The sequence below is a fragment of the Malaclemys terrapin genome, chromosome 6, assembly GCF_027887155.1.
Source record: "Malaclemys terrapin pileata isolate rMalTer1 chromosome 6, rMalTer1.hap1, whole genome shotgun sequence".
Lineage (NCBI taxonomy): Eukaryota > Metazoa > Chordata > Testudines > Emydidae > Malaclemys > Malaclemys terrapin.
Genome location: NC_071510.1, coordinates 8,909,887 through 8,936,742, shown reverse-complemented (window position 1 = coordinate 8,936,742; position 26,856 = coordinate 8,909,887). Strand labels below are relative to the sequence as shown.

Genomic DNA, 26,856 nt, shown 5'->3' with positions numbered 1-26,856 from the left:
GTGCCTTGGTCCTGCTCTAAGTAGTATTTGTGTTGCAGGAGCTAGCAGAGGCCCCAGGCAGTACTGGGATCTCATTGTGCTAGGGGCTGTACATATATCTAATAAAAACACAGTATGTGCCTCAGAGAACTTACCGTCTCAGAACCAGCGGCTTGGTCCTACTCTTGACATAGTGTTGCCGTGGGTCAAATCTGGTCCCAGCACACAGCCTGGAGAACTTGAAGGCAGACCTGATCCACTGCCAACTCGACATGGGGGGGGGGGCACACCGACTATTCAAAGACACTGAACAGCAAGTCAGTAAGTACATTTTAGTCGTTAGTTTTTGAAAGCCTTGATTTTCTGAACGTTGCTCAGTTTCCTTTCTCATTTCTGGTGCCTGTTGAGTCCGCCAGCACCCAGGCTGATCCTCCGACTGAAAAACGGGCTCTGTGAAAGAGTCGTTTTCACCCTTCACAGAGAGCAGTGCTTGTTCCCAAGCTGAAAACTTGAGGTGGCTTGGTCTTTGTGGATGATTTTTTTTTTTTTTTTTGGTCTGAAAAAGCTACTTCATCAAAGCTGAAACCGTGGAAACTTATTGGTTTTGATGAGCCTTGTGTCAGGCAGGGGTGGCAGATCCAGGATGGAATTTCTGGTGGAAGAGTGTGTGAGACTAGGGATACCCAATAGTGAAGGATCTATCGTGGGGTACGTGAAACCCAGGTTCAAGTACCCCCTCTGACTGGTTTGGAGCAGGGATTTGAACCTGGGTCTCTCGCTGAGGTATATCCACCAGGCAGTTGGGATGAGTCATTGCCTGGAAGGAAGATAGACATGAGCTAGCACCTGGAAATAGCTCGTGCTAGCTGCCTGAGTAGTGACCATGGGGTTGGGTGGAACTGTACTTGGGGGGGGGGGGGCTAACAGACCCTCAAAGACACTTCCAGTGGTGCTCCCGGCAGGGCTGGTAACAGAGGCCTATGAGCTGGAAAGCCAGTTCATTGGAATAATAACCCACAGGCAGTACTTGGCTCAATACCGGGGCTTTGTTCTCAGATCCCCTTTGAATGATTCAGTCAGTCACTCTGGGCCTGATCCAAAGCCCTTTGGTGCCTGTTTACGCCTTCACAAGGCACCAACTGATTGACTGGGGACCACACTGCTGAGGAGGTGATGGATTCTCCATCTCCTGAGGTCTCCCGTTCCAAACTGGCTGCCTTTCTGGAAGAGAGGTGTCAGTCACATGCCAGTAATTGGCCTCAGTACCGGAGGAACTTGATGAAATTCTCCTGGCTTTGTTATACGAGATGTCGGACTGGATGATTTAATGGTCCCCACTGGCCTTAAAGTCTATGAATCTATGAATTGAGCAAGCACTTACACATATGCCTAGTATAATGAACATGCACAGTCCCATTGACTTCAACCTCACGGACTTAACATTAAACATGTGCTTACGTGCCTTGCAGGGGCCCTGTATTGATATGGAAATCCATAGCATACATCAATGACGTACAGATCGGAGCCCGTTTTTTAAAGCCTTCGTAGTGAAACAAAAGTAATAACTTCCCTAAATCAAAACAAACAGGCGTTTGGTACCTTGATTGGTGAGCGAAGGACATGATTGTGCTTCCATACAAGGCAGTGGAAGAACTCCCATTGACTTTGGTGGGGTAGGATTGAAACCTGAGAGCTGGGCTACTGGCTAACAGTCCGTCCAGCTCCTCCCAGGAGCTAATTAGCACCAGGGCTGCCCTCATTTCTCCCCAGCTGTCTGGCATATCTCTAGATCACTGCCTGCTTGCGGCAGCGGGGTCATCCCTTGGGATAATTAGGGTGTAAAATTACAAGAGGTTTTCAGAACAGGAGCAAAAAATAGATACTGAGCGAAAGAATCATTTCACCTTAATGCCAAAACATGCGGAAGAACAGGGAGCCACTAAGACACAGCTGCAAACTCGCTGTGAATTAAGAGAAGCTTAGAAATTTGCCCGGGCAAGTGATCGGGGCGTAACACACTCTGAAAAATGCAAGCCTTAGCCAAGTCCGCTGGAGAAACAAACGCGGGTGTCTGCCATGGGCGTGCTCTAAAATGCTGGCAAAGCAAGACACAGCCACATGGGCGCAGGGGGAGGAATGCGCAGAACATCCCCTTTGGGTTTTTCTTTCAATGCCTGGCAGTGCACGTATCCTGCTTCTAAATCTTATTGTGGTGGAATGAACAGACTGGCTGGCATGGAAAGGTGGGAGGGGAACCCGGAAAGGCGGGGGGAACACAGAGCCCCTTGCATGGAGGGGTGGGAGAGGAACCCAAGGGGGACACACAGATCTCCTGGCATGTGGTGGAAGGGAAGTAGGGGGCACACAGAGCCCCTACCAGGAGGCAGGGGGAGGGGAGTTGCAGGGAGTCCCAGAAATAGAAGGAGACAAGTCGAGGGATGCAAGGAGACATTGGTCTACATGCAATGAGCTCTGCCGCTAGAAGCTCTACAGCGCGCAGCCCCCTAGTGGCAAGTTCTGCTCCCACGTCACTCAGTTGCCAAGCTCACCTCAGGCACTAAGGAGCTGTAAATGGAAGGGCAGCTAGAAGAGACGGGAGGGGATGAGATCCAAAACTCCGCCCCTCACCAAACAACCCCCTGTCCTTTTCCCCATCTTTCCCGGTATTTTATTTCCTGTCTCTTTTGCACCCTGCCTGCTTTGCTCTTGAGTTGTGCATGCCCAACCGGACCATTTGGCCTTGGAGCACGTTTTCCAGGGTCTGCCTGGCTTTTTTCTACTATTAATAAACTTAATAAACATGGGAACGACTCAGCACAGAAATCTACAGGGCTGCATGATACGAAAATTCAAACTCAGGGAAACGTTTTAGTGCTGTGCCCGGGGAGCCGTTGAAAGTTGCATAAGTCACAATGTGCTGTGCTAAATATATACTCCATTATGTTCTCTCAAAATCCTTTCTCCACCTTCCTTTCTCCATTCAACCCACCACAGTACCGAGACTGCCAGGCTCTGTTTAGTATGGCAGCCCGTCCGGAGTCATTTGGGATGACCACATGTGAATCCTTTTAATGCGCTGACTTCATAAACCCTCACCAGAGCCAGAAATTAAATGGATCCGTTTAGCTCTTCCACAGTAAAATGTCTCACCAATATTTTTCCATGTTATTTCTCTCCCCCTCTGACTTGTCTGAGTTTCATTGTGGAGTTAAATTAATGAATACAAACAAAATAGCAAAAACCAAACCAACAGACCCATACCGTTCAGCTAAGGAAATCTTTCATATTTGGGCTAAGCGATAATGGACCAGATCCTTAAGCTGGTATCACCCCAGTGCCATAAATCGAATGACACTGGTTTACGCCAGCTGGGAATCTGTCTCATTGACCTCAATGGAGCAACGTCAAGTTCCTTGCCAATTAACACCAGCTGGAGATCTCACCCACTGAAGGGACATTTGTATTTTTGGCTGCTGGTTCCTCTTAGATGTTTTTTTAACTTTGCGGCAACTTGAGCATTTCTTCCAACAGCTGCTCTGAACATTAACACCCAACGTGGCTACCTGGCAAGTTACTGTGTCTCTGCTTTGAGCAGGGGGTTGGACTAGATGACTTCCTGAGGTCTCTTCCAACCCTGATATTCTATGATTCTATGTAGCAAGCCAGGGTGTGACTCTACAGCGACCCTGCTATAGTGCAGCGAAAGTCCCGTAGTAACCAACCCTCACTCTGGAACTTTCACTGCTCAGTAGCTGGGTCCACGTGGGACGTTACCGTGGTAAGCCGGGATGCTGAAGATTCACACCCTGGCTTGCCGTGGAGTAACTTGAGAGAAATTGCAGAGGGAAATATTTTTAGTGCGTTAACTTCTGCTTTGCAAGGACCCCAAATCATAGTTTAGGTGAGAGCAAAATAATTAACTGCCAAAAAAAAGTTGAAATAGTTTGAAATGGTTACAGAGCAAAATGGTAATTATTCTTTAATCATGACAGGAGTTGGCATGGATATTTCCGGAGACCACCAAATTAATATATTAACTCACTGAATCTGAGCATATTTAGCAGTTTTCCCCAGTCGGGCCCACAATGTTTATTTTAATTTCATTACCTGTCAAGTAAATTGCACAGGATGACAGCAGCTGATTCTGAGACAAGCTTATATAAGAAACAAACAAGTGGAATGTCAAGCAAACCTTTCCGAATCTATATAATTGGTTGCTTGTTCCAGGACAATCACAGAATATAGTTTAAATGGAAAGGTGCCTGATGAGCGTTCAAATCATTTTGCAGCTGAAGCGAAACTGACATGTTTTTCGCTACCTGTGGAAGCTGTTATTCACCTGGGGAAGCGAAGTCAATTTCACTAGATGCAAAACCAGATTTTTAGCTCTTGTAAGCATCGCTTTTTCACTCCCCCCTCCCCTCTAATGTGCGTGTTCGGTGCATATGGAACTACAGGTCAGCGCTGCAGCCCAGCTGGTACTGTCAATTTGTTTCAATTTGAGCAGTGCCCATGCGGTCGCCAGAATTCGTAATTGCGACAGGAAGATCCTCGCAGGAGTAGCGGTCACACTGGTTTCGCTTCTGCTGCCAATCTAAAGCCCCTCAAAATACAATTAAACAGAAAACGCCCTCGACAGTCTTTTCAGAACATGCTTTTTCGTGTTTTCTGCTTTTATTTAAAAAAGAGCAATGTTTGGTTGTTCTCTTTCGGTTTTGTGGGAACGAAGGTGAATGGGGAATAACAGACTGGGCTGTGTAAGGAGAGATGAGGCATCTGTAACGTGGGGATAATAGTACCGACCTCCTTTTGGAAAGTGCTTTGAGATCTGCTGGTGGAAAGCTCTGTATAAGAGCTAGGTGGTGGTGGGGTGCTATGCGGGGCAGCCAGCGCACCTATGGAATGGATAGTCCAGGGCTAAGCATGGGGAAGGAATGCTTTGGCTGACCACTCAGCCCTGACTAGAGGCATGCAGTCTCTTGTTGTCCTTCTCAGTAGCTCTAATCCTGATTCATTGCCCACGGTCCTGTTTTAGCAAAGCACTTAAATGTGCTTCATTCCCATTGAAGCCAGTGGGACTCACCCTTGCGCCTACAGTTAGACCCATGCATAAATTCTTTGCTGACTTCAGCCTGAAGTGCATAATGATCACATCAGGTTTCATGAGGCAATGCTTCCAGTCCTGCAGCCGGGGATGTGTGCTTGCCTGGTCTAGCTATCACGCCTTATGCTGGGCTGCCTGACACAAGCAGCATTTTACAGTCCAATCAGAGCAGAGTTGCATGGCAATGGCTCATGGCTCTCCCTCGGCCCCGAGATGGTGTAGCCCAGCTTGTGGACGCTCTGTGGATAATCGCATGCCCGCTTCTGGGGAAGAACAGACAAACATGTAGGAGCAGTGACATCCAGGACTCCCAGCTCTACAGCACTGTAAAGGAGCCAGTCCCCACCCCACTCTATTGACTGAACTTGCAACGTAAGTGGTGAAGAACCTTTGTGTCGGCCCTCGGCACAGGGTGAATGCCGCCCTCCATGCAGGACATGATTGAAACCGTGCAGCTGTTGTGGCATGGAGAAAGACATCTGCTTTTTCAGGCTACTGGCACTCGGAAAGACAAAAGCGTTTGAGAGTTATCAAAAGGCATACTTAGAATCTCTGCATTTTCCTTTCATTGTCACAGAGCCACAAAGTCTCCGACGACCACTGCAGAATAGAGAAATCAGGAATAACACAGTGGGTGGAACCAGTTCGCCCACTCAGAGCTCTGGTGTAACCAAAGGATGAGAGAGGGATTTCAGTCGAAAGGCATGTATAGGGATGTGCATATTTGATGGAGATTATCTAACATTTGTCAGCTAATTGAACTACACAGAGCAGCCCATGGAGAGAAATGCACAGAAGAATGTCTCATGCTGTATTATTATTTAGTGTGGCTGGTACAAAAGTAATATGTTGAAACCATTTAAATGCAAGGGGAATCATTCAGCAGATGACAGCCGTAAGAGAAGCCATTCTCTACTGCTATTCTAGAGAACTGGAGTATGGTATCAGTAGTCTTGCAGGGAAGTGAAACCATCACTCCCATAATAGAGCCCAGTTCTACCACCACAGGACCCAGGTCAGCATGATGTCTCACTTTAATCATGCGATTAATCAGACTACTCATTTATTTAAAGTGAAGCCCATGCTTAAGTACCTTTCCAAATCAGGCCTACAATGTGGGGCTAAAGCCGTATTACAGTGGGTCACTCCCATGAGTGCAGTCTCTCATTTAAGTATTTGCAGGGTTGGGCCCTGATTGAACTGGGCAGGAAATGGTTTTCCCAGCCCCTGACATTTTTGAGATATCAGGAAAAAAAATTCCCATCCCAACTTGGGATGAAAAGTCGAAAGCTCAAAAATTTCCGTGAACTAAAAATCTGGAGGGGAGGGAGGGTAATATTGGTTTGTGTCAAGCAAAACATTCACTTTGATTTCCGCCCTTTATTTATTTATGTATGCAGCTTAAATTTCTAAAGACAGTTTTTTGGAGGAGGAAGGCCAGAATTGTTTTGTTTTGAAAATATCAAAATGTTTTGAAAGTTTTTTTTTTAAACTTTCAAGTTGAAAATTGCATCCTGGCTGACCCTTTCCCATGAAAAGCTTCAGTTTCCATGAACTGGCATTTTTGACAAAAAAAATGTTTTGTTGAAAATTTCTCAACTAGTTCTAACCCTGAGTCATATGGGTAGATGGCCATATGGTTTGTTTCTTTTTCTTGCTGACACTTCACCGTAGCCAATACTATGTCTCCCCCAAAGCTGCGATGTTTCTATGCAGTGCCTCGCCCCATTAAAGCAGCGGTCTGCAGTTCCAAGCGTAAAGGATCTGGCTGTCCCCTTAATTTGTGCTGGCTGAGAAGGTGACAGAATTAAACCACATGATGGTTACCAGACTAGTCACCAACATGGAAATGAAGGCTTGTTAAAAATAAAACGGATTTCAGAAAGTGATGCTCGATGCCAATAGGAGATGCGGGTGCTCCGCACCTTGGAAAATCAGGCCCATGGAAGTGGGGGAAAGTTATTCCTTTAGCTCAAGTAGTAGAAGTTTGTGGTGGTCATCTGAAAGTCTGGTGTTCAAGCCCTGTTGATGTCCCATGGTGACAGGTGATATAATTTTGTTGTTGTTTTGCTGGCTTTCCCCCCCAGTTTTCTTTATTTAAGAATGGTGTATTTGAGGCACACAGTGGGAAAATATCCTTAAAAACAGGTTTTATAGTGGAAAAAAAATTATAATCCATCTGCTATGGAGTAACATGCAACAAAACACACTGCGGTCATTTATCACACACTCCAGTCTTCTATCATAACATCACAGGGTAGAAGTTTGAACCTTCATCTATAATGTGGGGAGAATGCTAATGCCCTTCCTTTGGAAAGCACGTTGAGATGCAAAGAAATGTATCATTGTTTTCCCTTTAAATTCTTCTCCTTTGGCTGGCAAGGCAAAGCCTGTGGATGCAGTGCACTGTGGGATAAGTAGTGACATGTGTCTGTCATTGGCTAGGAGTAAGAGTCAATTTAAAGCAACATCATTGCCTTTCTTGAGGGCAAAAATTGGAGTCGTTTCTGTTGTAATGCCCCACTAGTGGAAATTCCTTCTGCATCCCATCTTTCGGCTCATGCAGGCAGTAAAATGCTGCCATTGGCCCCTCACCTAACTAAGGAATAATTTGTCTTAAATAACCTTTCCATGAAATGTCATTGGATTTGAATGGAGGATATTCGAGTGCCGCCTGGCATCAAATGGAGGTAAAGTAATGAGACGAATATCCCTGACACACACATAAAACGGGGCTGGCATTTGCAATTAATTGGACTTTAAGGAAAGCGTTCCGTTAATCTCCCGTATTAATTTTGGGAATCTGTCGCTCTAAAACTTAATGGTGGGGGGGAGGGAAGGCAGGAAAACTTGTCTTCAATAGAAAATGTTTCAGAGTTTCTTGATGAGACCTGCCACACTTTGGTGTCAGAGAGTTTGAGAGAGAATGGTGATGAATTGTTGGCATTACAACAAATTACGCCAGCTTTATGTAATGGGAGAAATAAAAAGAGCAAATCATGAAAAGTGCATCTGCAGCGTGCCTATTCAACAGCACAGTACTAATGATACCAGGAAAATACCGAGCACTTTGTGCCACTCTAATCCTTTGATCTCTTTGAAATCCCATGTAATTTTCTTTTCAAAAACACTTATTCTTGCAAAGTGTTTTGCTGGCCTTTACAGAGGTTCAGGCTAGTTAGTCACTCTATGAATCTGCTGTATCAAATCTAATCTTAATTCCATTCAGGGCTTTAATTAGAATGTGGGCAAGATGGAAGGAAGGGATATGGACGCATTCAGAGCAGGCAGACAGGTCATTTCATAGAAAATCTAACCTACCCCTAGACTCCTCTTCATCAATTCAACTAAATTGAAATGAAGGTGAGCCTACAAGAGTGGCTCAAGGGTATTTTGGATGCTGTAGGTTTGTCCATAACTGTTGGAGCTGAAGTGCTTTTTCCAATATCCCTGGAAGCTCAAAGCAACTTCTTCTGGAAGTAAGAGGAACATCTGAAAATACCCTGAAAAGTGTAATGGCCATCGGGGAATTGGGAGTGATGATATAGAAATTACTCCTTGAGGTGGGTCAAACCCAGATCTTGGAAGCCAAGACCTTTCCAATCTTATGCCAGCTTCTAAAACACCTGGTTCTGACCACTGTCATTGACAGGCTCCTGTGCTAACTGGACCCCTGGTCTGACCCAGTCTGGCCGGTCTGACCTTCCTCTGGTGAATGCTGTTGTTTAAATATAGAACCCTAGAATAAAATTCAGGAGTCTCGGCTTTGTGACTTTAATTCTCAGGGAGAGTAGCAATCTCCACTGTTTCTGTTCAAACAGTAATGAGTCCGATTCGTGTACAGAAGCTTGCTGTGCCTACAGAGGCCGCAGCTCAGAAGAAGGTATGTTTTGAGCTCAAAGGTCTCATTCCTACCTAAAGGATAAGGAAGAGGTGAGGTTCAGGGCCACATCGGTTCTGCTAAACTCACCCCCCTGCTTTCATGGATTGCTGTTGGCGGCTAATCATTTTTTTCTCCGCAGTGCTATTACCATCTGGCCCCAGGATAGAAAATGAAGGCCTGGTCTACATTTAAAATTGAGGTTGGCATAGCTACTTGGTCACAGGTGTGAAAAATCCACACCCCTGAGCACTGTAGCTTGCTGATCTGACTCCTGGTGTAGGTCAACAGAAGAATGCTTCCATCAACCTACCAACCATCGCTCAGGGAGGTGGTGTTCCTGCACTGACAGAAAAATCATTTCAATCAGTGTAGGCTGTGTCTACATGATGGGGTTATGCTGGCATAGCTCCAGCCCTGTAATGATGTTGGTGTATTCCCTGTAGTCTAGACATACCAAAGTCTTGTGCTGCGTCGAGTCCTTCTCAATTGTACAGCGCTGTCTACATGGGGGGGCTAGGTCAGTATAACTACGTTGCTATGGGGTGTGGATTTTTCACTGCCCTGAGCAACGTCGTTCTAGCGATACAGGTTTGCAGTGTAGACCTGGCCTCAGGAAAGTTAATCCAGTTTGACTGAAGGTGTGAATTTGAAGTGCATTAGTTCACCTGCATTAAACCCCTGTATGGATGCTCTTCCGAATTAAAGTTTCTTGAATTTGGTTTAGCTTAATTCACTTTCAAAGTGAATTAAGCTAAACTATATTCAGGCCACTGTAAATACTGAATAGGGGCATCCACCCAGGCATTTAATGTGGTTTAACTAATCCACTTTAAAAGTGAATTCAGATTAACTTTCCTGAGTGCCTCCATGTAGACACACTCTTATGCTAACACTGAGCGCTATGGATAATGCCACCTAAACGTTTTAAAGTTTAAAAAACACAAGTTTCTATTGTCCTGGTGAGGGACATAACCATTAGAGTAACGGGCAATGCTTAGGAGGGGCTGCTTTTAACAGGATATCTCTGCTCCCTGTGTAGGGAACAGAAGGCTGCTAACCATTATGCAAATACTGCAGCAGTCAGAGGCACCGTTTTATTTTCATTGGCACCTCAGGTTTCTACAGCAGGGCTGAGCTGACATTTGGAAGCGAGCTCCTATTTAAAGGTTCATGATTATTTAACACCATGTGCTGCGGTGAGTCGGGAGCCTTGTCAGAGCAAATGTCAATGTTTGACGGACCCCCTCCGCCGCTCTGTTCGCTGGGTGTCTGACAGTGTGTTCTTTCCCCCTGCAGTACGGGATAAAGAAGAAGGAAGAAAGAGAAGCCGAGGCCCAGGCCGCGCTGGAAGCCAATGCCGAGGGGAGTCTGACGCGTCCAAAGAAGGCCATACCCCCCGGCTGTGGGGATGAGGAAGAGGAGGAAGAGGAGAGCATTCTAGACACAGTCATCAAATATCTACCTGGCCCTCTTCAAGACATGTTCAAGAAGTAACGGCTGCAGCCTGTTAGACTGTCATGAACAGTAAAGCAATGGATTTCTCATTTCGAATGAGAATTTACAATCTTGCCACACATCACACAACCCCACCCTCTTCCCCCACTCTAACCCCTCTCTCCAACCTCTCCCCTGGCCCCCTGAGATTCCATCCATTCCTATTTTGTACATAGTCACATCCAGTAGACGCCTCTGAATGGATGTAAGGATTAACGAGCTGCAGTCTACACAACTTTTATTATAAGCCATAGTACTATGTATGTTAAATAAGGCAACTGTACATTAAACAGAGCAAAGGAAAAGCCTCATATTTGTTTCCATCCAAAGCAGGAGGAATGTTCACTAACAGTGAGCAGTGGCTTCTTTTCTTTTCCTTAATTATTATTATAGTTTTTAATATGATAGTTGATCAAGCCACCCTGGTTGTTCATTGTTGGGTACATCTCTTGTAGCAAGGGATGCCTCCATCTCCCATGGAAACAGACCTTTTCCGTTTTATTCCATAACCCGCATAAATAAGAGATCATTTGGAAAGTGAACCATGTACAACTCCTGTCTCCAACACCGTTCTCAGAGCTGTGGAAGAGCTGAGCCTTCTGCACCAGGTGTTGATGGTAGAAACCAACCGCCTCAGAATCTAGCCAAGAGTCTTGTTGCTTTGGGAATAGCCATACAATGAATAGCATGACCAGAGTGTAGTGTGGACGGTGCTGGCATTAGATCTAGACCAGACTGGTTCGGTAGTGTTGTAGTACAGAATTTCCCAACCCAGGGGCCTTAGACGCCCACCACTGAGTGGAGTGGATACTTAGACTCCCCAACCTTCCTCTTTTGGCAAAGAACCCCAGTGGCATATTCAATCATGCCGTTCCCAGCTGTGTTTCCAGGAATAGCATTCCAGCTCCAGCAAACGCTCTGTTCCCCCAGGTGGCATCAGAGAGGGGTGGGTTTCTGGTCAGAGAGCAGACCCAGGAGGCAGGAACTGCTTCTGAGTTCTAGTCTCAATTCTGACTCTGATTCCCTCTGTGACCTTGAACAAGTCACTTAACCTCTCTGTCCCAGTCCCACCATCTATACACTGGAGATAATAATACTTACCTACTTCACAGGGATGTTGTGAGGGTCAATGGGTGAATGCTTGTACAGTGTTGCATAGGGGCTAAGTATTATTATAACATTGGGTGGCATCATTGGGTACTTGCTCATTTACCCAGTGATGGGAAGGTGGGACCAGGACTCTCCTACTGTCGCATTTCAAACCTTCTCGAATTCAGATGGATTTAGAATGTCTCCCAACCTAATGGTGTCAGACAACACATTGTCCCCAGATGCTGCTGCCCTGCTACCGCAGTGAGTATATGTGTACAGTCTTATTCGTTACACAGTTATTCATCATTTCATCTGGTCTGTTGTTTGTAGAGCTGACCTTTGGTTCTGGGACTCTTTCAGCTCAGTGTCACTGTAGATGTCTGGAGCTTCTGGTCAGCATCACGGCTTGGTCTCACGAGAAAAGAAACTGTCTCAGGAGACTTCTAACAAGCTGATCGTTTGCCTGGCAGAATTACACTGCCACATGCCCTGTGCTAGCCCAGGCTTGGAAAACAAATGGTTACTCGTTATTTCGAACATATTTGCAAGTAAATAGCCACTTAGCATGGACAGCAGAGGGAAAAATATCCCATCGATGCAGATTTAGTAGGAGACGTAATTCAGCTCTGTGTGCCTGCTGCCGACTGGTGCTGAGAACGAGACGTTTTTATTTGCTACTATAAAACCGATTGTTGAGTTAAGTACGCCTGGGATTGCCATTGTAGAATATCCTGTTCATCTACAGCCAAATTGTAGGACCGGTGCAAATTCAGGCTGGGGTTAGTGGATGCATTGCTGTTGACTTCCATGGAAGTGTGCCGGCTTTACTACCAGTGAGTCTGGCCTGAGGTGTTTTGCTTTGAATTCCCATTCTGAATTTGATTTTTTCTTGAGCTCGATAAAATCTTCAGGGCAGAGTCTCTGCTGGTGTAGACAGACTACACTTCCCTGCAGTGAGCGGCGCTACACCCATCGAGTCCCAGCAGAGAACTCGGTCCTTGCATTCCATAGATAGCATTAGAGCAATCCCATGGGCGCCAGTAAGACTATTAATGTGCTTAAAGCTAGGCACATGCTTAAGCATCTTTCTGAATTGGGCTCCTAATTAGATTCTTACATGAGCCAGGCAGGAGCAATCCGTGCTGGATTTAAGCAGGGGAGGTGGAATAAGACTGTACATGCTGTCCCTTTAGCATCACCTATAGAATCACACATACCACCTGCAACAGACTGCCTACGGGATGTACACTCCCTGCCACTTATGGACTGGTGTAATGAGCGTGCTCCAAACCCCTAGTGCACGCTGAAGGACTTTTGCGTTCCTTCGCACTCCGTGTCCAGAGCATTCGCTAGCGTAGGAATGGGATTTAGAAAACCACCCCCTGGAAGTTGTGTGCTGGATGCTGAGAGCTGCAGGTCAGCCTCCCAAGGGCAAAAGCAGACTGTTGTGACATCTTGAGATAGTGTCAGCGTTGTTTGCCCGCACTTTCACTAAAGAGAGATGAATTTCCCCCCTAAGACTTCAATCGCCCACATTGTTTCTTATCTTTGTGCCTAGATTTGAGATCGGAGCAGCCGTCAGTGATTTGTCATTTCCTAATGAAAGCACTCCGTTCTCCCTTTCCAGAGCTAGCAAGCACCTGTTTGTTTCCATTTAAAGTATCAAAGTCCTTCCTCATCCTTAAAGCCACCCTCGTCCCCAGCAGACTGCAAAAACTACTGCAGGTTCCACAAAGTAAGTGGACATTGCTCACTCTTCTCCTGCTTTACTCACCACTCGTCCTTTGGCCATCAGCATCGATTTGCTTTCCTCTCCATGCCAGCTCGAGTCCCGAGACACGAGCAGTACCTGCTGTCTTGCCTTTTCTTTTCTCTTGTTGTTCTATGTTGGGTTTTTCAGGGTCTGTCTTGCGGAGACAAAACACATCGTTCTGTCCAGCTGTAGGTGACTTTACAAGTCTTTGGTTTAACCAAATGGGTCACAGCGGTTGAGCCATTCACTGATTGGTTCCTGGAGTAGCTAATACAGGAGCCCGCGCTGCATGGTCTCACGGATCATGAGCAAGTGTTGCTGCTCCTGGGGGGACAAGTGGGTTTGTTTTTTAAAAGTTCCAGTCCCCTTTTTGTTTTGGCCTTCTAGGAGACTGAAATTGCGCAAAAATATGGGGCCTATGTAGTCTTTCCATCAGATCCACCGGGCTCGGGATCAGGATCATAAAGCGGAATTGGGAGAGCCGTTTGTCTAGCAAAATTCACAAGGTCTATTATTAGTGCCATCAGAACCATTGTAGGGTTTCCCAGCTCATCCCAGCTGTAGCCAATATCCCTCTCACTTGAGCTCCCAATGTATGTCTAGTCCTTCTGCCATTAAATTCAACAGGAGTTTGCCATTGACCATGGACTTCAGGGGGAGCAGGACTGAGCCCACAGTTTTTATATTGTCATTCGTTCAGTAAAGAAACCTGATGGATAGGATACTCTGCCTGTGAATTACGTATAGGTCAGTCCCTATGGGAGAGAAAGGCAGCATGCGCTGACAAGATTTGCCTCAAATTACTTTTTGGACCTTGACTAAGGTATGGGCCAGCTCAGAGGGTTTCTCCAGTTCCAAAGTGCCTCAGCAACTTGGAATGAAGTTGAAATGGGCACTTCCCCCATCCCGAATTGGACAATCATCCCGCCCAACCCCTTCAGCTAACTTGCATCGTGCATGAACGTGAGGAGCACTGTAAAAATGCCACACGCTCAGCGCTTAGTCAGCTGTCAAAGCACTTAAACAAGACCAAAGAGAAACATGGTTCATTGTTTGGATTCTGAATCTCTTTGTCTTTCCATGCCATTGTTTTATTTGCATCACCAATATGTTCAATCTCAGGAAAATGAGGTCTTCTGTTTTTGATTGGTTTTTATTTACACAGAAAGGTGGGCGGCCATTTTCTTTTTTCCGTTCCTTCTCCTCCATAACTCCAGGGCCTTTCTGTTTAATAAAAAAAATCAAGAGGTCTCCACTTTGTGGAGGGCAGCTAATTTAGTTTGACATTGCCCTTCATGGAATTACATCTATCTTTAGAGAAAGCCATATGAAATCAGACTGCAATATTAATTATGAATGCTACTCTGTGTTAAAAAAAAGAGAACAGATCATGTGCTAAATCACTCTGGCGTTTCTCTGTCTATGTTTCTAGTATTGTATGTTAGCCTAGTTTCTCCCCAGCCCCTTCCCTTTGTCAAAGAAAGACCATACCAATGCTGCTGACCACATCTTTTTGACAAGCTTACCGCACTAGTATAACTGTTGTTTGCAATCAACTGTTGTGACCTGAATGTAATGTCCTATGTATCTGAAATGTGTCTGTATCTGTTTTACTCTGTTACCAAGATAATGTTTTTCATGTGCTGAGTCGTAAAATGTTTCAGTAACTGTCCTCTAAAAAAAAAAAAAGCTTGTTTTCATACACACACACACATACACACACACACAAAGGCGAAACTCTAACTAGGTGGTGCATTTTTCTAATAGAAATGCCCCCAGTTGTCTCCAAGATGCATGCAGTACCTTCCAAGCAGCCAGAAGATGATTTAAAGTAGAGACTTTGTGAATGTAAATTTCATTTGTAATTTGCCTGCTACCTTTTTCTGCATGACATGGATAAGTGATATGATGTTCTTTTAAAATGGAATCACAGCCAATAAAAAAAAAATAAAGTGATTTCATACCTTTTTTGTAATGCTTTCATATTAAATCCCTACCATGCTGAACTGGGAGAAGAAAATTCACTAGAACATTTGCAAGTAAAATGGTAGTGGAGTAATTTAGAAGCATGAGCTTCGCATATGGCAGAAAATAACAGCGGCATGGTATTTTTTTCCACTTGTCCAAACTTCACCAAGACAATGTTACTCCCACAGGTAATTAACCATAAGTTATAACCATGTCTATGTTATTGTTAGTTAGTTTTCCTTGGGAAGAACAGAAAAGACATCCCTATAAAATGTGGCGGATCAAAACCTATGGAAGTTTAGCAGATTTGAAGCTTAAACCAGGGAGAAGATGAGCTACTTTGAAATTCACTGACTGTATCAGCAAATCCAGTTCTCGTGTTTATACAAGTTGTCAGGTTGTTGAAGACTCCAAAGACCTGATTCTCCTCTTAGGGTAGGTCTACACTTACTTCCTGGTTCGGCGGCAGGCAATCGATCTTCTGGGATCGATTTATCGCGTCTTGTCTAGACGCGATAAATCGATCCCGGATCAATCCCGGAAGTGCTCGCCGTTGACGCCGGTACTCCAGCTCGGCAAGAGGAGTACGCGGCATCGACAGGGGAGCCTTCCTGCCGCGTCTGGACCCGCGGTAAGTTCGGACTAAGGTACTTGGAATTCAGCTACGTTATTAACGTAGCTGAATTTGCGTACCTTAGTCCGAAGTGGGGGGTTAGTGTGGACCAGGCCTAAGTTATGCTGATGCAAATCAGAAGTAACACAACTGAAGTTAGTGGAGATACACAGTGTAAAAACAGAATGTGAGGAATCAAAATCTGGCCCTAAAATGTTCAAGCCTTATGTTTTCCCTTAGGAAATATTTTCTTTGGGAGCATACAGTAGGGGATACTTTCTCTGCCAGCTTCTGAAGATTAGGAAGGACCATGAGTGAGCACTGGATATCAGACTGACCTTGTTAGTCTATGCAGCATTTTCAGCAAATAAAAATATATCCTTTACATCATGTATATTCATCATGTGGCTCCGGAGACTAAGCCCATAGGAAATCCATAGGAGACTTTCCATTGCCTTCAACGGGTTTTGGGTCAGGCCCTGGACTTGCTGTTAGTACGAGTTAAGCCTCATGACAGGAGGAAAAATATCCCCTCACCACCAAAAAAACTCTTGAATGGGCAAAGGAAGGACTAGCTATAATAACTCTGCAAACTAGTGAGCAGTTGGATGTTGAGTGAGGAATCTAGAGTTCGCAGAGCATTGACCAGTTTTGATACACATCCCCTGTATCTGGATGGAACAAGCTTTGTTGTGACACGAAGCTCTAGACCAAATTGCGCTGGGGCCGAAAAGCAGTTGCGGTGATTTTTAGATGGCTGTGGCCCAACGAGTTCACTCTGTGATAGTTAAGGTAGTGAAGTTGATGGCGGAGGCATGTGCTTAAATACCTTGCTGAATCGGGGCCTAAGGTTTTGACAGCCCAGCGCGCCTGTTATGATCTGCTTCAGTGCCAGTGCACAGGAATGTTTGGAGCTACTGTCCCAATCCTACCCACTCCCAAATACACATCCGTTGACATCCCACCAGAAATCTCCAGGCACTGAGGACTGAGTTCAAGTTCATCGCTGGCCATTGATCAGTTCTTCACCAGAGCAGGGAAGGCATGCCCTCTCCATGCTTAGCAACTGTTTGGCACAAATATAACTAAGCGTATGAACCAGACTGCAGCCTACATGGTGGGAAAGATGAGTGGGTTCACAGTGCCTCCCGGGGAACTGGAGAGACCAGACGAGAAAGAATCGGAGTACAAAGGAGTGGAGAGGTCGTGTGAGGGAGGGCAGGCAGCCAAATATAAGTTTAACCCAAAGCCCAATGAAGGCTTTGGATCTGACCTACAATGGAGAACCCAGATGCTCCCCACTGGCACAGGGACGGGGCTAGGACAGACGTTTCGGGTGGGCCTTTAGTTCCCCTGAAGGCAGTGGTGAAACATCCACTGATGTCAAGAGTTAGGCCAAGACAGCGCATGCTTGAAAATCCCATGGCTGGAGGCCAGTGAAGGCAAAGCTCGGGAAAGAGAACAAAACAATGGCGTGGTGGATGGAGGAGCCCGTTTCCAGTTGTGTTTGGGGCTCACATCATTAAGCTATCATTGTTCTGTAAGTCAAGGTAGGAGCTGGGCCTACAGAACGTCCCCTCAACAGTGCCGGCAATGTGTGTAAATACAATACAATGAAAGGCCGGGTGGGGAAAGGATACAGAAAACAGAATCCTGAAGAGCCAGTGTCCTGCTAACTCCCCGAGTGAATGAAAGATGGATTGTGTTGTGTTATCTGCGTCCAAGTGGGAAAAGCAAAATCCTGTTGTAAGCCTGCAACAGCAATGACCGGGATCTTGGCTTATTGTGTCTCAGAACCATCACAGAGTGACAAATTGGTGCAATCCGCTGTCTTTCTTAAGCCTGTGCGTTGTCACATAAAACACTCTTCCAGGAGAAAAGGAGCAGGGAGAATTTTGTGGGCTGGTTCATGTGAAACATTTAAAAGCCCGGCGGTTATGTAGGTTTGTAGTTAAAAACATTGAGCAAGATTGATGCTACGCGTAATGACACTGGTTATTAGGGTGATGTCAGAGTCACATGAGTGATGGCTATTTCTTATTCACATTGGTATTAGTAAGCAGTGTGGGCTAGTGGATAGAGCACTGGACTGGGACTCAAAAGCCCTGGATACTAGTCCTGGCTCTGCCACTGGCCTCCTGCATGACATTGGGCAAGTCATTTCCCCACCCCCCCGCTCTATGCCTCAGTTTCTCCATCTATAAAATGGGTATAATGATATTAGCTTCCTTTGCAGAGCGCTTTGCGAGCTGCGGATGAAAAGAGCTATGTAAGCGCTAGGTAGTAGTGGTCAGTGACCTGTTACCCAGTATGGAGAAAACAAAGAGTTCGTCCACACACAGACGTCGCACTGGTTTAACTTAAACTAATTTCAAAAACCAATGTAGTTAAACAGGTGCAAACCCCTGTGTGGCTATACAACTGTAGGTCTAAAACTGGTTATGTTGCGTTAGCTTCCTCCCGCACACTAAACCGCTATAACTAAGGCTAAGTCTACACTACGGGGACGGGGTCAACCTAAGATACGCAACTTCAGCTACGTGAATAGCGTAGCTGAAGTTGCGTATTTTAGGTCGACTTACCTGGCTGTGAGGATGGTGGCGAGTCGACCGCTGCCGCTCCGCCGTCAACTCTGCTTCCGCCTCTTGCCGTGGTGGATTTCTGGAGTCGACAGCAGAGCGATCAGGGATCGATTTTATCGCGTCTTCACTAGATGCGATAAGTCGATCCCCAATAGATCGATTGCTACCCGCCGATCTGGCGCGTAGTGAAGACGTGCCCTAAGAGCATCCATACACAAAGGCCTAGTCTACGCTGGGGGTGGGGCAGATCGATCTAAGTTACGCTGTTAGGGGGCTTATTCCGTCACCCTCTCACTTCCCTGGTCCTTCTCGCATGAACAGAGAGCAACAAGACCCGAAGTCCAAAGGTGCAAACAATTCGATGTTTATTGGGGTGAACTTCCAGCAAGCATGATTCCGGTTTCCTTCCTCAGTGTCCCCCTTCCCAGCTCTGACACCACAGAGCCATCCCTGTTCCCATTCCCTGTTCCCATTCCCCCCTTACTTCCTGATTGACTGCAGATTATATAGTAAAACTTGAGTTCTGCTTAGCTATACCTTAACCAATCATTTTACTGAAATTTAACTAACCAATCCTAACATACTGTAACATGGTTATTTAACCAATTATATTCCACCACCTTAATTAGTTTACACCCAGCCAAATTAATTATACAGCAGACAAAAACAATTACAGAACCAGACAGAGACCATGCAAAATAAACACAAAACAATACAGAAGTGAGGATTTCACAACTACATCTATACAGACATAAGGGTTTTCCAGCTGTGTCTATTGATAAGTGAGTTCTTACCAGACAAAAAACTATCAAACTAAATTTCTTTTTACACGTTCTAGGCTCTTTCCTTTCTCTGAAGGTGACAGGAATATCAGGACAGGATTGGATTCCTAACAGCCCAATAGCACCTTATTTCCATGTGACTAGTTTGGAATGTGAGGATGTGACCGTTCACTTCTCAGCGTATGGCTACCTTTGCTGCGTAGCCAAAGTCCTTACTTAGCCTAAGAACAGAGCCTCAGACTGTCCCTTACACATACAGAGAGTGATTTTGATTCTTTCTTTTATACTTCTCTAACTAGCTAAGTGATAAGAATACACCTAAATTCTTAAAGTATAGGCCTTTACAGACAGGCCTGAATATCTATATCCTAACAATCCACCCCTTTTTTTTCTTTTTCTTTTGGGATCCTCCTGCCCAGGTATCCCTGGAAAAGCATAGGACATATGGCGACACATTTCCTGATAGGGCCAGGCATCAAGGTGGAAGGTGTCGAGATTCCATTTGTCCCACTGCCCCTTGTGTAGGACAGTGCCCTGCACCTTCTCTCGTACGGGCATACCACACCTATTCCAATTAGTGTTCCAGACTTCCCATTAGAGTGGGCCCGAGAAGGTTGGGTCCGGGTTGTCTAGTACACTGCGGGGTGAAGAGGGCTTACTACATTACTTATAGGTTATTTTCATATGCAACATAACACAAGTACAGTTAACAATACACAATTCACAGCAACACCGACCACTGCAGTATGGTCCAACATCCGAGCCACCACCAAAACACGGCCTCTCCCCCTTCGACAGAGTTAAGATCTTAATGTGTCCAGTTGCTGGCAGTTGCAACAAGCCGCCCCTGCAGGTTTTGCGTGCTTTTGTTCACATTATAAGTCCACTGAATGTCCACAGAAAAATGGGTTATGCTCCAAACCAACAGAACCACTTGGTATGGAATCAGGCAGTATGTCCCGGTTTGATTATTCACAGCAATAAGATTTACAGATTTATTTGTGCACCGAAGTCCAGATAGCAGCGTGTATATGTATGTAGTTTGGTTAGGGGCTGGTGTAATTGTGCCCCCAGTAATATGTACATTTCCAGCAAAACCCCTCATACACAGTGCACCCAATCGTCCACCCCTTGCCATAGGCCCTTGATCCTGCTCCTCCACAGTCATAGGAGAGGGGCACATGCCAACATCTTTTCTGGATTTACACCATTTTACACACCCCTCCATTGACTCCCAGCGAGCTCCTCCCCTTCTCATTATTCCCATGGGGCTTGTGGGGCCCACCTTAGTTGCCGATTTATTTTTAGGCACCATGATAGCTATTACACAGATGCTGGCCTTTTAGTTGAGCATTTTGCATTCCCATACACATCTCCCTCCCAGGTCAGCCCTTTGAAGCCATCCCCCACCCACGCATGCTAGCAACAAGACAAACACCACAGACAAACACCACAAAACATAGATTCATGGTATTCCGGGTTATTTTTTCGCTGGCGCCAGCTTGCTTGTAGAGTGTCTGAAAAACAAAACAAAAAAACAATTTCCACCCCCCCTGTGGGGACAGATTATTGCTTAATAATACCAATTTCTTTTACAAATTTCCTTGCTAATTGCAGGAAAAACAGAAGAATTACCTTCAGGCTGTCCTTATTTTGTTCTATAGTCAGGCTAGTGAATTACCCCACTTACTGGTTATTTATGAAATTCATAAGGTGGTGTGCCTCAGTTTCCCCTTTTGTACAACAGACCAGGTTTTCAATAGTTTTTTTGCTGTACCAAGCTTTAAGTTTATTCTCAGGTAATAGCTGAGAGACAGCTTTAGCGTTTTGCTCTGTACACACCCATACCCACCCCTCCCTCTTAGGGTTAACCTGTCCCCCCTATTTTCAGGCTTGACTTGTTTTTTTACCTCCCTTTTCTGGAGGGCCATAATTTGAGTCTTCTAGTAGCTTGTTTGCTGACCAGATGTATTTATTATTTCCAGATTCTTCGTGCTGCTACTTATGGGCAGTTTCCTCCTTTCCCCATTAGCTAGGTAATTTGCATTTACACAGAGGCTTTCTTGGCTTGCCTCTGGATCCAACGCTATTAGCAGCTCAGAGACTTTAGCAGCTAAGAGATTAAAAGGGACACATTCCACTTTTACCAGAGTTCTTATTACTTTTCACTTTCATCTCCTGCTCCAAAACACACAGAGATTTGAAAAAGAAAGCACAATCTATTGTGGCTCCTTTTGGAGCCCTAATAGGATTTTAATTAAGTACCATGTTTTGTTTGCATTTCTTTTACCCCTTTTCCAATATACACTGCACAAGTCCTGGGAAATAGTTTAACCTCCATAACATTATATCACCCATATTAATTTTACACAAGGCGTAACTGCCTCCCCGTGCCCACAGAGTTTTCATGCACCCCCACCAAAGCGACAGTCTGATCCCCCAGAGCCACCCCAAGGCTCAGTGTTCCCATCATTGCTCCCCTTTTCCTTTTCTTTTTCCTGTGTGCACACACAACATTATTTTTTTGCCTAACATCCCTTGCACTGTGATTACTTTTTTTTACACAACTACACCCTGATTACACTTCCATCTTGTACAACCAGAGACAGCCAGGGGCAGCCAAGTTAAGTTCCAATAGAAACCCCTGACATTCCTTTAGGGATTTTGATTACATTACCCAATAGTTAAATCATTTTGATTAGATTATTTTTTCGCCTGCTGCCTGCAGAAGTCCCTTATAGACCACTTCTGTGGGAAAAGGGCCCATTTCCCCTCAGAATAGCTGTAAAGGCTTCTGGGGACAGGAGCATCGTGGTGGTAGTAGCCACTCTTCCTGACCCCCTGGTATAATTGAATTACCAAGCTTCCATCCAATGTGACTGCACCGAGTTGCACATACAGTTACATTTATATAACTGGGCTTTATTATTAAACCAAAAACTTGCTTCTTGTAACACCACAACTGTTACCTGTACCATTTTCACAACTCCGAAACGTTTACTTTCCTTCAAACCCTGTATTATCAATTTTTGCAAAAGGTATTTGTAACTTTTTACTTACTTCTTTAAATCACTTACTCCTACGTTTAGTTTTTTTAAGGTAGTGCACTTCGTCTCTAACAACTCAGCCACCAAGGGCAATTATTGCCACACAGCCCCTTAACCTGTGCTGTCTTTACCTTGAGACTGTTTAAAAGGCAGTAAAACATTTGTTTCCATGGTTGCCCATGGATCTGTTACTCCAAAAATTCCAGTGGACTACAGCAAACCTCCCTCATATTTTGTCCCAAACAAAACAAAACACAAAACATTTTACATAAGTATCCAAAGTCCCCTCCATTAAAACTTCAGAAAAACAAAAGTGTGGAAAGGCAGGGGGAGCGGAGGGGGAAGAGGTGGAAAGAAACCAATGAAGCTGGTCAGGTCAGTTTAAAGTACAGGCTACTAGCAGCAAATTAAGTAAACTGAGAGAAAGAAGAAGGAAAAGAAGAAAAGGATATAGTTGGCTCTGAACCAAGAGTAGGCTCCCTGGGTTGAAACAGTTGGGAACCCTTCCCCCCAGGTTCTCAGCCTGGCTCTGGGAGAAGAGTGGGGCTTGTTACCTGCGCCTGCAAACCCAGCCATTTTTCACTTTGAAACCCTTTTTTTTTTTCCTCCACTCCCCCAGGACCAAGTCCCAGCTCCTGTCTCTAAAGCTGGTCTGTGAACTCTGCTTCTGACTCTAAACCCTGATGGGCCAAATCATCTTTAACCACCCAAACTACTCTATACCCCTTCAGCAGCCCTTGCTGAAACAGCACCAACCTTGAAAGATTACTGGCATAATGCTGCCCTTCCTTCAAACCTGTCACAAATGGGCTGAAGTGCCTCCTTCCCCTGGAAGGCATCCAGTCCCCATGGGCAGGGACCTTCTGCCACTACCCATATACCCAAGGAGGGGGGACTCCTCAGCCACCCTCCATCCCTCTGGGTCCCCTAACACTGCCTCCATTTCCTTTTTTAATCTCATCCCAGGCTGACCCCTGCACCTGGTTCTTCCTTATCCATTTATCCTAAAAATCCTTTACCCTGGCTTGCCAGAAACCGCAACTACCATCACGAGAGTTCACTATACCCCCTCCAAGCAGCTGCGTGGACTGTTGGGGAGGGGGACTTACAGGCTGCCACGCACCTATCCGATGCGATGCATGCGAGTCACGGCACCAAGATGTTAGGGGGCTTATTTCTTCACCCTCTCACTTCCCTGGTCCTTCTCGCATGAACAGAGAGCAACAATACCCGAAGTCCAAAGGCGCAAACAATTCAATGTTTATTGGGGTGAACTTCCAGCAAGCATGATTCCAGTTTCCTTCCTCAGTGTCCCCCTTCCCAGCTCTGACACCACAGAGCCTTGCCTGTTCCCATTCCCTCCTTAGCAAAACATGATTCTAATTCCCCCACCCCCATTCCCCATTCCCCATTCCCATTCCCCCCTTACTTCCTGATTGACTGCAGACTATATAGTAAAACTTGAGTTCTGCTTAGCTATACCTTAACCAATCATTTTACTGAAATTTAACTAACCAATCCTAACATACTGTAACATGGTTATTTAACCAATTATATTCCACCACCTTAATTAGTTTACACCCAGCAAAATTAATTATACAGCAGACAGAAACTATTACAGAACCAGACAGAGACTGTGCAAATAAACATACAAAACAATACAGAAGTGAGGATTTCACAACTACATCTATACAGACATAAGGGTTTTTCAGCTGTGTCTATTGATAAGTAAATTCTTACCAGACAGAAAACTATTAAATTAAATTTTTTTTTACATGTTCTAGGCTCTTTCCTTTCTCTGAAGGTGACAGGAATATCAGGACAGGATTGGATTTCTAACAGCCCAATAGCACCTTATTTCCATGTGACTAGTTTGGAATGTGAGGATGTGACCGTTCACTTCTCAGCGTATGGCTGCCTTTGCTACTTAGCCAAAGGCCTTACTTAGCCTAAGAACAGAGCCTCAGACTGTCCCTTACACAGACAGAGAGTGATTTTGATTCTTTCTTTTATACTTCTCTAACTAGCTAAGTGATAAGAATACACCTAAATTCTTAAAGTATAGGCCTTTACAAACAGGCCTGAATATCTATATCCTAACATACGCAACTTCAGCTATGTGAATAACATAGCTGAAGCCGAAGTACTTAGATCGACTTACCGTGGTGTCTTCACCGTGGTGAGTCGACTGCTGCCGCTCCCCCATCGACTCCGCCTGCACCTCTCGCAGTGGTGAAGTACAGGAGTCGACGGGAGAGTGCTCCCTGCTGGATCGATCGCTGCCCGCTGATCCGACGGGTAGTGTAGACATACCCAAAAATTTGACTAAACCAGTTTAAAAATCACACTTTCAGTTAAACCAGCACATCTTTGTGTACAGACCAGGGAACATTTTCAGAAGCATCTAAGTAACTTAGGACTCAAAGTCCCATTTTCAAAAGAGACTTAGAGGCAGATTTTTCAAAGGTATTTAAACCCTTACAGTGGTAGATAGGTACTTAGTGGGCGTTTCAAAACCACCTAAGCAGGTTTTAATTGGAGTTAGGTGCCTAACTCACTTAGACCCTTTTGAAAATCTCACTAGGCACAGATCTGCACCTATGAATACCTTTGAAAATCTGGCCCCTAGAAACTTAAGTCCCACTGGCTGCTAATGAGACTTAGACTCTCAAGCATCTAGGCCACATGGGCATGTTTGAAAATTTTAGCCTTAGTCTAATGACATACTTCAAAAATCAGAGCAAAAGAGAGCAGAAGCAACAGCTTTCCTATACGGCTTGGAACATCTGGCTTGCCATACTGGATCAAGCCATCGCTCCTTCAGTTCCTCCAACTATAGCTACTACTTGATACTTACAAGGAAGGTTAAAGAGGACAACAATGCCAGCAAGTAACTCTGCCACAGCTCCTGATGTAACAGTGTGCATCTGCACTGGGCCTTCATGTGACAATCAGCACATGGTCAACATAGACTGATCCGTTAAGAATGCGGAGGGGAAATGGCCAAAAAAATGAGCAATGGGTGAAGATGGTGCAAAGAAAATAATTGCGGGGCGGGGGGGGGGGGGGGGGGGCGGGAAATGAACCAAACTCTCTGTATCAAGAGTGACAGAGTGGTGGGGGTGGTCTGAAACCAGTAGAAGGCAAGGAATGACCCATATCCATGAAGAAACAAAAGGCAAGTATCCAATGCCCTGTACTCTAGGGCCATTTGATTACGGCTGGTCCATGCTGATGTAATGCTACTCTAGGCAACGCCCTCTAAGAGGACTCAAGTTGGGCATCCAAAATCACAAGTCTCATTCGAAACATCTTGACCAAGACTTTTAACCTTCCCCCCGTAAAAAAACATGGTTGAGTTTGCATTATACCTGCTTGTTAGTCCAACCCCCTCTAAAATATCCCCCTCGTGATATCACAAATCTCCGAAAGCCATACTAAAGGAGCTGGCTAATCGGAACAAATGGCACCAGCATATGAATGTTCGTCCAAGACTTTGATACCCACAGTCAGGGCTGGATTTCCAATTAGGCACAGTAGGCCCGTGCCTAGGGGCGCTGGTGTTCTAGGGGTGCCTAAAAGTGGGTTAAAAGTTAAAAAGTTAATACATACAGCTCCCCTGCGGGCAGCCAGGCTCCTGGCGCGGGTTGGTGGCCACCCAGCGTGTGGGGCTGGAGCAGGGTGAGGATCCGAGCCAGCCCGCTTGGGGGGGCTGTGAGCCCCAGCCAGGCAGGGCAGCTGCTGAATGTGCTGGGAACGTCCCAGCCTCATCCCAAACTTGGCCACCCTCTTGCCTCCGCCCTGTGCCGCAGAGGGAGCGGGAGGAGCATTGCGGGAACCTCATTCACTTGCATGGGCACAGCCGGAGTGCGCCTGCCACACCAGGCTGCAGGAGGGATGGAAAACACCCAGGGACCACTTGCCATGGGGAGAGGTATAGTCCCCCCCTTGCACCTCACCTGGGACAGGTGGGTTGTGCCCCGGCTGGGGCTGGGAGCGCTGTGCGTGGCGGAGAGTCTTGTGCCTTCTCAGGGAGGCTGTGTTTGTCTTTCTTTTGGTTTCATTTTTTATGGAAAACACGAAAATCAGCTGTAGGCAGTGGGGGCACTGCAGATGCTGTGGCTAGGGGCATGTAAGGTGTAAATCCAGCCCTGCCCACAGTGGTGCGCTCTTCAACTTCCTACCCAGAACGCTCTAACCTGCTCGGTCATGCAGTGTTTGGAGAAAGATTTATTAGGAGCCTTTGCAATGCTTTATTGGGTTCAACTTCTCGGGCAGGGTTCTGGAAACTTGGGGAGAGATGGTCAAAGCCACGGTGAGCTTTGGATGCCTCACATTCCAAACTAGTCACATGGAAATAAGGTGCTATTGGGCTGTTAGGAATCCAATCCTGTTCATATTGTTCATTTGAACAGGGCTGGCATTTCTAAGCCTGGAAGCTTCGCTAGAAGCCCAGGATTAAATGAGGCATGGATGTGTGGTGAGGCTGTTCATGTTCTCTCAGCTGCTACAGATGTTGAACACAGTGGACAATTTCTTGCCCTGTGGAAAATTCTAAA

General features: G+C 45.7%; 1 protein-coding gene across 1 annotated transcript in view; it reads left to right on the top strand.

The window, feature by feature from the left end:
• The window catches only part of CPLX1 (complexin 1), a 196,803-nt gene extending 181,530 nt beyond the window's left edge, over positions 1-15,273 (top strand). Inside the window, exon 4 of the mRNA XM_054032321.1 lies at positions 10,263-15,273. Within this exon, the coding sequence (XP_053888296.1) occupies positions 10,263-10,460 (198 nt within the window). The 3' untranslated portion in view covers positions 10,461-15,273. The remainder of the gene's footprint in view (positions 1-10,262) is intronic.
• The last annotated feature ends 11,583 nt before the right edge of the window (positions 15,274-26,856 follow it).